This window comes from Anabrus simplex, chromosome 1, assembly GCF_040414725.1.
Source record: "Anabrus simplex isolate iqAnaSimp1 chromosome 1, ASM4041472v1, whole genome shotgun sequence".
NCBI lineage: Eukaryota > Metazoa > Arthropoda > Insecta > Orthoptera > Tettigoniidae > Anabrus > Anabrus simplex.
The window spans coordinates 872,482,946-872,497,612 of record NC_090265.1 but is presented as its reverse complement, the minus strand read 5'-3'; the positions used below and the strand labels follow the sequence as shown (position 1 = coordinate 872,497,612).

At 36.7% G+C, this 14,667-nt stretch overlaps 1 protein-coding gene across 9 annotated transcripts in view; it reads right to left on the bottom strand.

Annotated features, from left to right (window-relative positions):
* The window catches only part of RhoGEF2 (Rho guanine nucleotide exchange factor 2), a 1,252,673-nt gene that overhangs the window by 177,757 nt on the left and 1,060,249 nt on the right, over positions 1–14,667 (bottom strand). For all 9 annotated transcript variants that reach the window (XM_067136513.2, XM_067136515.2, XM_067136508.2 and 6 more), the window contains one exon: positions 6,636–6,723. In XM_067136513.2, coding sequence (XP_066992614.2) covers positions 6,636–6,723 — 88 coding nt within the window. The remainder of the gene's footprint in view (positions 1–6,635; positions 6,724–14,667) is intronic.

The following is a 14,667-nucleotide window of genomic DNA, read 5'->3' as shown; positions in this document are numbered from 1 at the left end:
TCAGTTTCCCTATAGAGCTCATCTGGTTTTATCAGCACGACATCCAGGATATTTTTCCCTCTGGTTGGTTCCATCACTTTCTGAATCAGCTGTCCTTCCCATATTAACTTATTTGCCATTTGTTGGTCATGCTTCCTGTCGTTCGCATTTCCTTCCCAATTTACATCTGGCAAATTCAGATCTCCCGCTACAATCACATTTCTTTCCATGTCGTTTCCCTCATAGCTGACTATCCTATCAAATAATTCCGAATCCGCATCAGTGCTACCCTTTCCCGATCTGTACACTCCAAATATATCAAGTTGCCTATTATCTTTAGAAATGAGCCTTACACCTAGAATTTCATGTGTCTCATCTTTAACTTTTTCGTAGCTTACAAATTCTTCTTTCACCAGAATGAAAACTCCCCCTCCCACCTTTCCTATCCTATCTCTACGATACACACTCCAGTTATAATTCTCATGTTAGGTCCGTATTGAAATGTACGTAACTACAAAGTATGTTACAAGTGTTTATTTATATATCCACCTATTCAATACAAAGAGATCTTTTTAGAAATTAAATATTAATATAAAATGTTAAGGGACATGTTTCGCCCATATTAAGGGCATCATCAGCCTCAAATTCAAACCTGTATGGTGAAAAATCAGGATCCTGATTGCTCTTACAAGCCATAAAAAGAGGATATCATTATAGGTGTCAGTCTAAACATGCAAAATATTAGAATGTCCTTGGCTAAAATTGCAGTATCAAGCTGCATGTCATAAGTTCACATGAATATACTTTCCGGAGCGTTGAAAAACTTGTTGGGGTAGGGCAGTAAACAGCTCAGTCTTTATAATGAAACAGAAATGTGCCTCCTTGAAGATGATAAGAAAAAGCAAAGCTGATACACTGTTACAGATGTCAATATCGTATGTTGTGATAAGACAACAGATCTCTTAAATGGCTGTTCAGCTGCCTATAGTCTATTTAACTGGCTGAAGGAGTGAAAGTCGAATGTGTTATGATAAGATAACAGTCTTCCTTACGTAATTGTGGGAGCAAGGAAAAAGCATTCGGTTGTCTATAGATGTATTTATCTTATTTGAAGGACGAAAGTCGAAGGTTTATCGACGTTGATAGAGCTCTTTGGTGTGAAGCTCTATCAACGTCGATAAACCTTCGACTTTCGTCCTTCAAATAAGATAAATACATCTATAGACAACCGAATGCTTTTTCCTTGCTCCCACAATTACGTAAGGAAGACTGTTATCTTATCATAACACATTCGACTTTCACTCCTTCAGCCAGTTAAATAGACTATAGGCAGCTGAACAGCCATTTAAGAGATCTGTTGTCTTATCACAACATACGATATTGACATCTGTAACAGTGTATAAGCTTTGCTTTTTCTTATCATCTTCAAGGAGGCACATTTCTGTTTCATTATAAAGACTGAGCTGTTTACTGCCCTACCCCAACAAGTTTTTCAACGCTCCGGAAAGTATATTCATGTGAACTTATGACATGCAGCTTGATACTGCTATTTTAGCCAAGGACATTCTAATATTTTGCATGTTTAGACTGACACCTATAATGATATCCTCTTTTTATGGCTTGTAAGAGCAATCAGGATCCTGATTTTTCACCATACAGGTTTGAATTTGAGGCTGATGATGCCCTTAATATGGGCGAAACATGTCCCTTAACATTTTATATTAATATTTAATTTCTAAAAAGATCTCTTTGTATTGAATAGGTGGATATATAAATAAACACTTGTAACATACTTTGTATTTACACACTCCAGTGCCGTGAGAAAATTTCTGCATCCATTATATCATTTCTCAGCCATGATTCAACTCCTATTACAATATCTGGTAAATATATATCTATTAAATTACTTAATTCTATTCCTTTCTTTACAATACTTCTACAGTTCAACACTAACAATTTTATGTCATCCCTACTTGATTTCCAGTTCCCTGTTCCCTTATCACCGCTCCCTAGGCCATCCCGTTTCCCTGAATGTACCTCCCTATTACCCTTCCAAACAAATTTCCTAACTTATACGTACCACTACGGTTTAAATGAAGGCCATCCGAGCGCAGATCCCTATCTCCTACCCACCCATTAGGATCTAGAAATTTTACTCCCAGTTTCCCACATACCCACTCCATAGTCTCATTTAAATCCCCAATCACCCTCCAGTCAGTATCCCTCCTACACAGTATTCCACTAATAACAATCTCCGCTTTCTTAAACTTCACCCGTGCTGCATTTACCAGATCCCACACATCTCCAACTATGTTGGTACTTATATCAGCATGCCTTACGTTGTTGGTACCAACGTGAAACACTACCACCTTCTCCTTCCTCTCCTCCCTCTCTTCTACTTTCCTCAACATCTGCCTCAATCTTATTCCTGGATAACATTCTACCCTGGTTCCCTTTCCTCCACACACTTTCCCCACGTGTCTAATGATGGAATCCCCCATGACCAGAGCCTCAACCCTACCCACCTCATTTGATCCCCTGCCCTCCTGGTCAGCCCTATCTTTCCTGATAGCTGCAGAAGCTACTTCATCCTCCCTTTTCTCCTTCCCATGACTCTGTTCCACCTGTCTTTTCCTATCCTCCACTCTACATTTCCCTTTCCTACCTTTTCCCTTCCTCCTACTTCCACGCATCTCAGCAACAGTTCCCTGTCCCTCATCTTCCCTCTGTTGTTCTACCTGGAGTGACTCGTACCGATTTCGCACAGACACCTGTCCTGAATTCTGATCCTGAATAGAGCCCTTGGCCTGCAATCTCCTTCCCCTTAGAACATTAGACCACCTGTCTTCTACAACTCCTCCCTTTCCTTCCCCTCCCTCTTGTACACCTACTGTAACCTGTACATTGTTTGAGGGAGTCCTATCTTCCTTCCTGTCTTCTGTGAGAATCCTAATTATCTCCCTCAAACTTTCCAACTCCTCCCTCATACCCCTCAATGCCTCACCACACCCACAATAAGTACACTCGCGCTCCTTAGCCATTCTTTACGGGGGGAGGGGGGGGGAATTTTAAATTAAAAAATAAAATAACTTATTTGCAAAAAAAAAAAAAAAAAATTAAATGAACAGAGGGATATATTGTCTGGGATAGTACACAACAATAAGGTAATTAATATACGACTACACTACAATACTACTTAGTCGTGCTCTATTTTTTTATCCTACAACCCCTAACAGGATAAAAGCTGCTGTTAATTACTGAATATCGAAAGTAATACACAAGAACTACACAATTCCAAACTGCAATTAAGCCTATCCTAATTTCAACAATATTTTATTAAGAGTTTCTATGGATACCTCTACTACACCAGTATTACACAAATATTTTGCAATAATAAAATAAGCACACTCAATTCTAATAGGATATTACTCGTATACTACTGTACAGTACACTACAGTAATTTTTAAACTACTTTCAGACGTATCCTAATTACGATACCGGTACCGTATCGTATGTCACTACTAAGCACAACAGAAATGAAATTTGCAAGAACTACTGTACTCAAAGATTACCAACGAAGCTAAATGCTTAGACAAATTATTATTAGTATTACGGTCTAATAGATATACACGAAAGATAACACACGAATATAGCACGCAAGATACGGCACTATCTAAATGTACTGTATCTATACTACAATGTATCTACACTACACTACACTACACTGCGTTTGGTTAAATGCTTAAATATCAAAAGGTTTGCCGTACACGAAGAAAAACACGAATATAACTGGCAAGATACTATCTAATATATTATACCTTATCTTCACTACAATTTTACTGAAATGTGGTTATGTGATTATTACAGCTGGTGGATTACTATTATTTTCCCTACTCCACGGGACGGAGGAAAAAAAGTGTCCTTAATTAGGCCTACTGAAAAATACGAGGTTGTCTACAATAATTTCTCAAATATTTCTATCAAAACTACTACTACTACTACTACTACTACTACTACTACTCCTCCTCCTCCTCCTCCTCCAGGGACTTGAACTGCAATTACTGGGATATATGAACTTTATTATCATTAGCTAACCGCTCACAAATACTGAAAGATCGAGGGAACGAAATATAAATTACGGATACTAACTACCTACTCAGAAGTACAAATGAATGGAATACAAGGTCAGCTGATTTTTATTTATATTTACTTGACTACACTACACCCTTGTTCACGACTGTAGCCAACAATGCAATATTTGAATATGAGGAGCGACAATAATCAATAACAATACGACTGTTAACTATTACCGTGTAATCTCTTTAACTTCTTTTTAAATGGAAGTCTGCAGGCGTATCGTGTTTTTTAATGTAGTAAATTATATCCTTCGCGATAGTTTGAACGGATATCTATACGAAATACCGGAGAAGTTGCTGCAGAAGTTACGGTACTATTCCTTACGATAATCTGCCTTTGTAAGTACAACTAATGAACCTACAGATATTTACAAATATTTTTAAAGTTAATATTGTTACCTAAAGTATTGCCTAAACCTAAATTCCAAACAAGGTGCACCTAGCTAGCCTACTTAACCTAGAAAACGTAATTTACTGAAGACCAACTGAATTACTTGTTACAAAACTTAAATAATTATTACTACTCGCAATTTCTACCAACAAGCACTAAACACCACTATATAAACAGCACTAAATGAATCAGATATACACAAAATTAAGCTATTTCAATAGGTTTTCACTACTTTATCACTACAATAATGCAAGAGCTCTCTCAACAGCGAACCGTTCTCAAGCGCATCCAACAATGCCAGGAGAGTGATGAGATGCTCATGAGGTTATAATATATAACCAATATATTTTATGATATAGAATAGTATATTTTGGGCGGTCCATTCCAAAAATCATCTTATCCACCATAAGTGATTTTTCAGCAAAAGCCAAAAAATGTGTAATTTTTGTAATGTAAGTTTCGCTTTTGATTGTATGATGATGTGTTCAAGTCTGAGGTCAGAAGGTTGTCTTATTAAGGAATTTTAAACATAATTAGTAGAACATCAATGAATAATTTTATTTTTATTTTAGATGAGATGAGCTTTGGACCATCCAGTGAGAAAATAAAATATTTTATCTTACACAACTTATTTTAAAAAATAGGAAAAAAGAAAATTTTGAGTATTATGTTATAACAGAACACACTAGTACACTAACACTTTTCTCCTAACAGTATAATGATATTCACTGATAAATTGAACACTCCAATGTGATTTATGACATTTTCATCGTATCTATCGACGCTAGGTACTTGGATCCCTTGCTCTCGGTCATGGGACAGGTGAAAGTCACGACACAGCAAGTAGCTCGACCTTGAAGCTCATAGAGTTTTTTAATGCTGTCCTATGGGTTTGCATATTGAACGTTCTGATGAAATTGAGATGTAGAAGAAAAACATACTTGTTAAATCATTAACTATGAAAACAAATTAAAATACTTGAAATAGACACAATTATCCCCAGCAGAAACATGTTAATGAGGTTTCACTGTATTTTAAAGATGGCAAATATAAAGTAAAATATTAGGATGTAACATCTTCCTTCTTATCCATATACCTTCCGCAACAGGAGTGATATTCCCTGTCGTCCTAATACACTGTATTCACAGCACAAAACTGCACGACTATCACAGTTCAAGAACAACCAACATAAATCGTGAAGTCACATGCTGAAATTATCCTATTTATTGTATAAGGCAAGTTTTGGAATGACAAACACAATGGATAAGGAGAGTTATTGAACAACAGCCTAACTTTGGTGACAGATTTCTATGAGAAAAGTTGTGACAAACTTTTGTAATAGCATTATCAAAAACCTAACTAAGAAGGCAATGCAACTTCTAAATCATCCATTCATATATACATATTCATTATAGACTGTTATGCCTTTCGACGTTTAGTCAACAAGCCTCTGTAAATTTAGCAATCGCCGCCACAATCCTCTTATTTGTAACTAGTGTTGCGGTCTGGTTTAGTTCTATATCTCTTATTTTTTAATCATTAGAAACATAGTCTAACCATCGTCTTAGTTTCGCTCTACTCCTCTTACTCTCGATAACAGAGTCCATTATTCTCCTAGGTAACGTATCCGCCTCCATTCCCATCACATGACCCTGCTACAGAACCCGGTTTATGCATCATCCATCAAGTTCATTCCTAACTTAGCCTTCATCTCCTCATTCCAAGTACCCTCCTGCCATTGTTCCCACTTGTTTGTACCAGCAATCATTCTTGTTACCTTCATGTCTGTTACTTCTACCTTATGAATAAGATATCCTGTGTCTACCCAGCTTTCACTCCCATAAAGCAAAGTTGGTATGAAAACAGGCCAGTGTAAAGATAGTGTCGTCTGGGAGCGGACTTCTTTCTTACAAAACAATGATCACAACTGCAAGTATAATTCAATGTTTTAACTTTGAATTAACCAAGTACATTCTGGATCACGGCCTACAAGCCCAGAAAAGAATTGGACACCAGCCATGAATGCCTAAGTAGTTATAATTCAATTAATACTAAAATCAACATACATTGTGCATAAACTATCATAACCGTTATTGTTCAAGACTATAGAATTAATAAAGACTACTTACATTTTTCGTTCTGAAGAAGTGGTAGCAACTAGGTCATAAATCTGTGCTCCATTTTGGGATGTATTAACCAGGTACAGAGCTTTCTTGTCTGTGGATAAAATCACAATCAAATTAGTTCATGAAGTCAGGGTTGACATGATTAATAGATTCACAAAATGCTTAAAGTAAATACAAAATTTTAATATTCCACCTTCTCAATACTAAAAAATCATTTGATGTTTTTACAAAAACAATGCCAACAATGCCAGGAGAGTGATGAGATGCTCATGAGGTTGTAATATATAACCAATATATTTTATGATATAGAATAGTATATTTTGGGCGGTCCATTCCAAAAATCATCTTATCCACCATAAGTGATTTTTCAGCAAAAGCCAAAAAATGTGTAATTTTTGTAATGTAATGTAAGTTTCTCATCAAGAGTTTTTACGTGACTTCACAAGATTTTACTTGTCATTGTGAACACTTCTGTTACTTTTATCATTATTCGCAAATACGGTTTTTTCACTTTTATCTGTCATTCCACCACCATCCCATCCTTCTAGATCCTCTCTCATTTCTCCATACTATTTTTATCACTATGTCTTTTACTGTTGTAATTTGGCTAGGCTGATGATGGTCCACAGTGTACCGAAACTAGTACCTTTTAACGTCATTGTAATGTTTTTGTAAAAACATCAAATGATTTTTTTAGTATTGAGAAGGTGGAATATTAAAATTTTGTATTTACTTTAAGCTTAGTCTCAACTCAATACGGAACCTAACAATGAAGTTTATTACTTTTAGATTCACAAAAGTAGAGCCTGAGAGAAAACTGTGAAGTATATTCCATTATATGAGAATTTCTAGCTTACATAAAAATGAAACACTACAGAGTATTGCTTCCGTTGACATACTGAGATACATCTCAGGAACATGTCCAAATAATTCAATTAGTTCATAAAAATTGCACCATTATAATCACCCCTAGTTTTAGATTAATAATTGTAATAATGTACTTTATTTGATTCAAGAAAGCAGTCAGGACTTTCTGAAGAACCCAACCGTAATTAAGATGGTGAAGATTTGTGGTAAAATTATTTTGTGACAATCACGCGAGATTCAATGACATACAGTACAAACAAGAGACGATAGCCATTTTAAGTAATTATGAAGAATGAACACACCTTCCTGTTCAGCAAAGTGACTGATAGAGTACTGAGAGAAAAAAAAAATTAGTTGGAAGAACTCATAAAATTTTTCACAAGGTTTTGAACACAGAACTGTTTAGCACTTCGTTTCAACAAAGGCAAACCACAAACACAAAGAAATACTAATGACAAGCTGAAGACCTAATCAGTATGGTTGATGAAGCTGGTCTTTTTGAACGTAATCACTGGAAATGATAGTAAGTGAAATTTTATAATCTGCTACCTGAACCTCAAAACAGTATATGAATATGAATCACTTCAGTGAAGGAGACAATGTTTATCTCCACAAGAACAAGGAAATTATGAAGGCTTTCTTTACCACTCCAGGTCCAGCTCAATAAGAACATTTAAAAAAAATGTATATAATCCAATAATCTGCACATCCAATTTATGCAGAGTGAATGGAGAAAAAAATTTAAATCAAAATATTTTTAATACGTTATATGACAATTGATGAGGCAGCAGTAATAATGCAAGACATTTAAGATCTTGCTCATTTAACCCTATCTGGAAGATTTTAAAAACAAATATTGAACCGTTTGTAATTTTACGATTATTTAAAGACTCTGCCTTAGAACAAGGATTTTAGTGGAGCAGTTTCACAAAATTGTGTCACAAAGCATTGTTTATAAGTTACGGTAAAACGTGGTTGCTATGTGCTTAGATACGACCTCATTCTATCCCTGCACATAACATATAAGGGAAGGGAAGGGAAGGGAAGGGAAGGGAAGGGAAGGGAAGGGAAGGGAAGGGAAGGGGAAATCTCACTGATATGCTTCTGGAAGTGTTCTATTTAGTATTTTAAATGTCTGAGTGAACAAATATATGGAGAAAGAGTTTTGTAAACGTGCCACCACAGGTTAACATGAAATTTCCTTCAATAATTTGAAGAACACTAACAGCCTACAGCATTTCTTACAGGAAGATAGATTAAATAGAGAACAACTCTGTGGACGCTATTACTTATTCTAATGAAGGTGGAGGTCCTATGTCTACCAATAACCTGTAGGATTCTGAAGTTGTACCATGTGTGGAAATAGATTTACCAGAAGAGGAATGAATATTCACAGACAGAGAAGAGCGCAAGAAAAGTGACAGAATGCCTCATATAACTTCGTTATTCAAACAGTTCATCCAGAACTCTCGAATAAATTACTCTGATGGAGAAAATTAACTGTGGATGAAATGCTGGTAAATACAGATTTTGGGTTTATATTCATCTTAGAGCCACAGTTAGAAGAGGAACGGTATGGCTTTAACCCTAACAGTCCACAACAGACCTAATCTTTACTGTCGGTATGTTAATGGAGAAATATTGGGGGGAAAAGGCGAAGATCTGTATGGTTTTCCTTGATATTGAGAAGGCATATGACAGTATATTTGTCTGCAGGATGTGCTCTATAATGACAGGAACTGATGGAGGCATATTGTCCACAAAAGTCCTATCTGGCCCGCTGGAAGGATACCCAGATGATGATGATGATGATGATGATGATGACGACAGTATTGCAAGAGAGAAGACATGGGAATGCCTGAGAAAAAGGAATGTGCCAGAGGGCCTAGTGAGGAAAGTTCAGATGCTGTATGAGCACTGTACCAGCTGTGTGCAACTAGGTGACTGACATTCATCCTGGTTCCAGACCAGAAGTGGAGTCCAGCAAGGCAGTGCACTATCCTTATTATTGTTTATCACCATCATGGATGACATAATGAAGAGCATTAAGAAAACCTCTGGTGAACTAAATGCAAAGGCTTTAGCTGATGACGTTGTGATCTAGGGCGAAACTGAGGAACAAGTACAGTTAAGGCTCAATGAATGGAAGGTTAAGTTCCAGGAAATCAATCTCAAGGTAAGCAAACCCAAAACAGGAGTGATGGTAATAAAATAGACAGGGGTGACCAGCAAACATCATGCTAGAAAGCCATCCATTGCAAAGTGGGAAAACTTTACATACCTCGGCAGTGTAATATCTAGAGATACACCAGCCACAAAGGAAGTGGAAAATAAGAGTGCAGAAGAGCTCTCACTTTTACCAGCAAATACAAACACTCCTCTGGGATCCCAAAGTACCAACAAAATCGAAGTTGGTTATGTTCAGTCAGTTCTTCCTACCAATCTTAACCAATGGTATCAAAACCTCACTAAGAAGAACTCAAGGTTGCCAGTATCTGAAATGAAGTTCCTGAGGTCTACAATTCAAAGAATAAAACTGGACAAGTTAAGGAATGACATGGTTAGAAAGGAAGTAGAGATTGAGAAATCATTGTTAGATTGGGTCAGAATGTCCAGATTGAGGTGGTTTGGGCATGTAATGAGGATGGAGCCAACAAGGATAGCTTATGTTAACTTTGAGAGACATGTGGCAGGAAAACGGATGGCAGGAATACCAAAAACCCAATGGATGGACATCGTAAAGATGAACATTGCAGATCGGGAAAGGACCCTGGAGGACTTCATTAACAACAGAACGTATCTCAATAAGACAGAGTGGAAGAGGCTTGCCAACAGTGCTTGGGAAACTGGAACTGTAAAATGATGATGATGATGATGATGATGATGATGAATAACCTCTAATCCAGGAAAATATGGGATAAAAATATTTATAATATTTATTATGTGTGACTCGAAGATGCATTATTGTCTGGATGCTGAAATATATGCTGGGAAACAAGCAGAACTTGGTTGCAGATCTTCTAACAGTACATTATTGTTACAGATACAAAATGTGAAGAGGATAGTGGAGCCAATTGCAAAAAAACAAATGCAATGTAATGGGAAACAATTTTGGTTTAAGTCAGTCAAATTGTGCGACGACCTCTGTAAAATACACTTGACATATGCTGGGACGATGAAAAAGAGAAATTTCTTCTTTGTGAATGCAAAAGGAAAAGAAGTTTCATTTTCAATGCACGTTTTTTCAGGGCAAAAAATATTACTCTTGTACATACCCAGAAAAGGTAAAGTGGTCACGGTAATATTTACCATGTATCACACAAAAGCCACAGACAACGAAAGTGAAAAGCCTGTGATGACTCAAGATTATAACGTAATGTAGTGCACTTGATGAGAAACATGGAAACTACACCACCAGTCACAGCACTTGTTGCTGGCCTAGACTATTTTCTATATTCTGATGCTGCGGGTGTAAATTCATATTTTCTGTGACAAGCATGTCCAGGCTTGAAACTGGTAAGAACTTCCTGAAGACCTTGGGATATGCTCTTGTAAAACCATATATAGAGATGAGCCTGGAGTTTCCTAGATTGCAACGAGAACTCAGGGTCCTAATACACTGAATTCTTGGAACACAGACACCTGCAAAAGGACCTGTTCACACTGTGGCTTCCAACAGAAAGTCTAGAGATGTTCTCAATACTTGAGTTTTAAGGACAGGAAAGCTTCCTGAGTTTGCCAGAAGTGTCAAAAGCCCCTCTGCGGACAGTGCGGTTGTGTAATGTGCATTGATTGTTTTTGTGGATAGAAGTAGATCTTTGAACAGCTAAGTCTAGTGAACAGTTGAACAGTTCATTCTTCTTGTTATTGTTTCTTTCCTTTAAATTATTATTATTATTATTATTATTATTATTACATTTTGCACCGATTTCTTTGTTACTATTGTTTGTGCACTATTTTTAAACATTAATTTAAGTACAATTTCAACTGTTTTTATTTAGCATATGGCCCATACAAAAATGACATTTATCCTTCAATAATGCACATTCATACATTCATTACAGAATTTACCACCTAATGGACCGTTGCAGAAGTCTATGTCCAGCTTTCAAATTGTAGAATTGTGATATTAGAAGATTAATCCATGTCTCTAGAATATGAAGATATGAAAATAACTTGTTAAGTACATTGTAGGTAGATGTAGAAATATATTCTGAATATCTACATTAATAAATATAAGTTTTTCTTGCTAGAGTTCTTATCATGAAATTTCCTGTGCCAACCATGAGCTTCCTAAGACTGCAAATTATCATATGACAAGACATGGCTGTAGACTATCCAATACGATAATCATTTGGCTTAATTGAAAATGATTGCAATAAAAAAATATTATATGGGTCCCCAGGACCAATGTGTTCTGTAAGTGTTACAAAAAATGTGTATTCCATGCCAAGCTGCCCAATAAGAAGAAAAATGAATCAATTTTACAGACTAAGCTTGAAAATTTTGAAATCTCCAAATTTGTGCAGCCCCCAGAAATTCAATACACTCCCCAGAAATTCAAACAAAGGTAGAAGAATGGCATGAAGAATTTCAGGAAATTTATTTTAAAAAATTATCTTTTAATCCTAATAATTTTGATTACAAAATTGCTGATTTTCTGACTTTTCTGCATGAAGCCAATCTCTCATTACCGAGACCAGAACATCCTGCTAAATGATACTACCAAATGAGGAAGCAGCATAATCAGCTGATATCAATGAAAAAATGTTGCCTGTTACTGAAAGGTCGAAGGAAAATAAATCAAGCACAAAACTGATCAGCACAATTACTTCAAAACAGGAAAAGCAGTAGTTTGAAAATTCATGAATACAGACAATCCACAAAAATACCCCATAACTCTCAGTGAAATGGAGCAGAATTTCCAAAACATGTTTGGATCCCCAAACTAATATATATGGATAAATCTCCTTCAGAATGATCAGCAAGAAAATATTTTTGAAATGTTCACCAATGGCATGAAAAAATCCATCAAAGGTATGTCCTTACGTTCTTCTGCTGTGCCAGTCGTGTACTTTTTAGAACAATGCAAGATCTTTAGTGTGGCGGTCCTCTTTCCGGCCTTCACAGACAGAGGCCATAGTTTTGTGTAGGCTAAGGATGTATAAGCAGGTATAACCATTTCGAGTGTGCTTTGAAAGGCTTATTAATGCACACATCAAGTGGTAGAAGTACATAATAGAGTCCTCTAGGTATGATCACTTTGTCTGTGTTCCCTCCTTTCAGGCAAACTTTCACTTCTTTTGTGTGCCCATGAAAACTGTCCATCACAACTGTGTTGTTGCAGTTAACCATTGCCTCAGTCAATTTTCCAAACACATTTTACCCTAGTCAGCACAAGGATTATGTCCATTCTGCACTTTTCTTGGGCCATGACCATTACACAAGGCACAATGATGTTTGGCAAAGTTTTGCACCTTAAAATTATGTAAGGCAGCATATATCTCCCGTCAGCTATGATGCATGACATGGCAATGCAGCATAACTTATCATAGCTGCTCATCTTTAAAGAGTTGCACTTCTCTCAATTTTTGTGAACCATTGTGAAACAACATTTTGAATAAACCGTATTGGTAATTTGTCAGAATTGATAATTATGATGCCACTGCAAATTGATGATTTTAATATTTTCTCTTCATATGCATAAGGTAGTGGTTGACAGATGTTCGGTCTTGTTCTTACTGAAAGAGAATTTCTTTCAAAGTATCTAGTCGGCCAACCTCGACTAGCTTTTTCATTTCCTTCACTATAGCTAATGTTATTAACTGAAACATTTCTGTGAAAACTCTACAACCTAACTGCCATTTCTCCTCAAACTCAGCACAATTCATTCTCCACTTCAGGATAATTAGCTGTTTGGCTGCAAAAAGCTCTGTGACTACCACTGATTTCCAATAATAAAGCCACAAATGAGCTTTCACTTGTTGTATTTCTTGCCTGCAGGTCTGTTATCTTGTTTGTTTGTTTGTTGTTGTTTTTTTCACTCCCCAAGCAATAACAATACACAGTTATGATTCTCATTTCTGTTACACAAATATTCACTTGCAAACTGCAAACACCAAAACCAATAAGGACAGCTTACTGTCCAAGCAAGAATAAAGCCACATGACCGAGTCTCTGTACACAAGAACATGAAAGGAAAATTTGATTGTTGCCAAGAAATAAGCTTTTGCCAACCTTGTCCTGAATAATACATGCATCCAATTCTTAATTTCTTTTTTAAAAAAGGCATGGATTTATTTGATTAAATATGGTATTAACAAATATATAAGACTAATGATACTCTTGGAGATCCATGAACAATCGTTAAGAAGTGAGGTTTCCGTTCATGAATTGACCCTTGGTGAAGGCTGACAGGAAGAACCATAACTTTCCTCAACTGTACCTTTTTTTTTTTTTTTGCTAGGGGCTTTATGTTGCACCGACACAGATAGGTCTTATGGCGACGATGGGATGGGAAAGGCCTAGGAGTTGGAAGGAAGCGGCCGTGGCCTTAATTAAGGTACAGCCCCAGCATTTGCCTGGTGTGAAAATGGGAAACCACGGAAAACCATCTTCAGGGCTGCCGATAGTGGGATTCGAACCTACTATCTCCCGGATGCAAGCTCACAGCCGCGCGCCTCTACACGCACGGCCAACTCGCCCGGTCAACTGTACCTTATGCCCTCTCCAATGCACTAAGGCAGACTTAGTGAAAGCTACACCCAATGGGCAAGACCTGGTTAAATACTGGTTCACTGCAATCTAAGAGAATGCTTGTCATTTTTTTTTTTTGGATGATTTTGATGGTTACCTAATTCCATGTGTGTACAGTGAAACCTTGTTAGTGCATTCCTCATTAACATGTTTTCCCGTTCAGCAAGTCGTAAATTCGAAGTCCTGGTTCTCATTGTATTAAATCTCTATAAAACATACCTCACTTATCGCATCACAAATTTTCGCTATTACCGCTTAGTACGATCACAATTTTCCTAGACCTGAAAATGTTACTGTATGTGTCGTCCCTTCTGAAAGAAACGTGATTTCCAACTCGGGTAAGAGCCGTTGCCACAGTTGCGTAATTACGGGGAAAGGTCTTCCTGAACTTGAAAGGATAAGTTGCACTTTC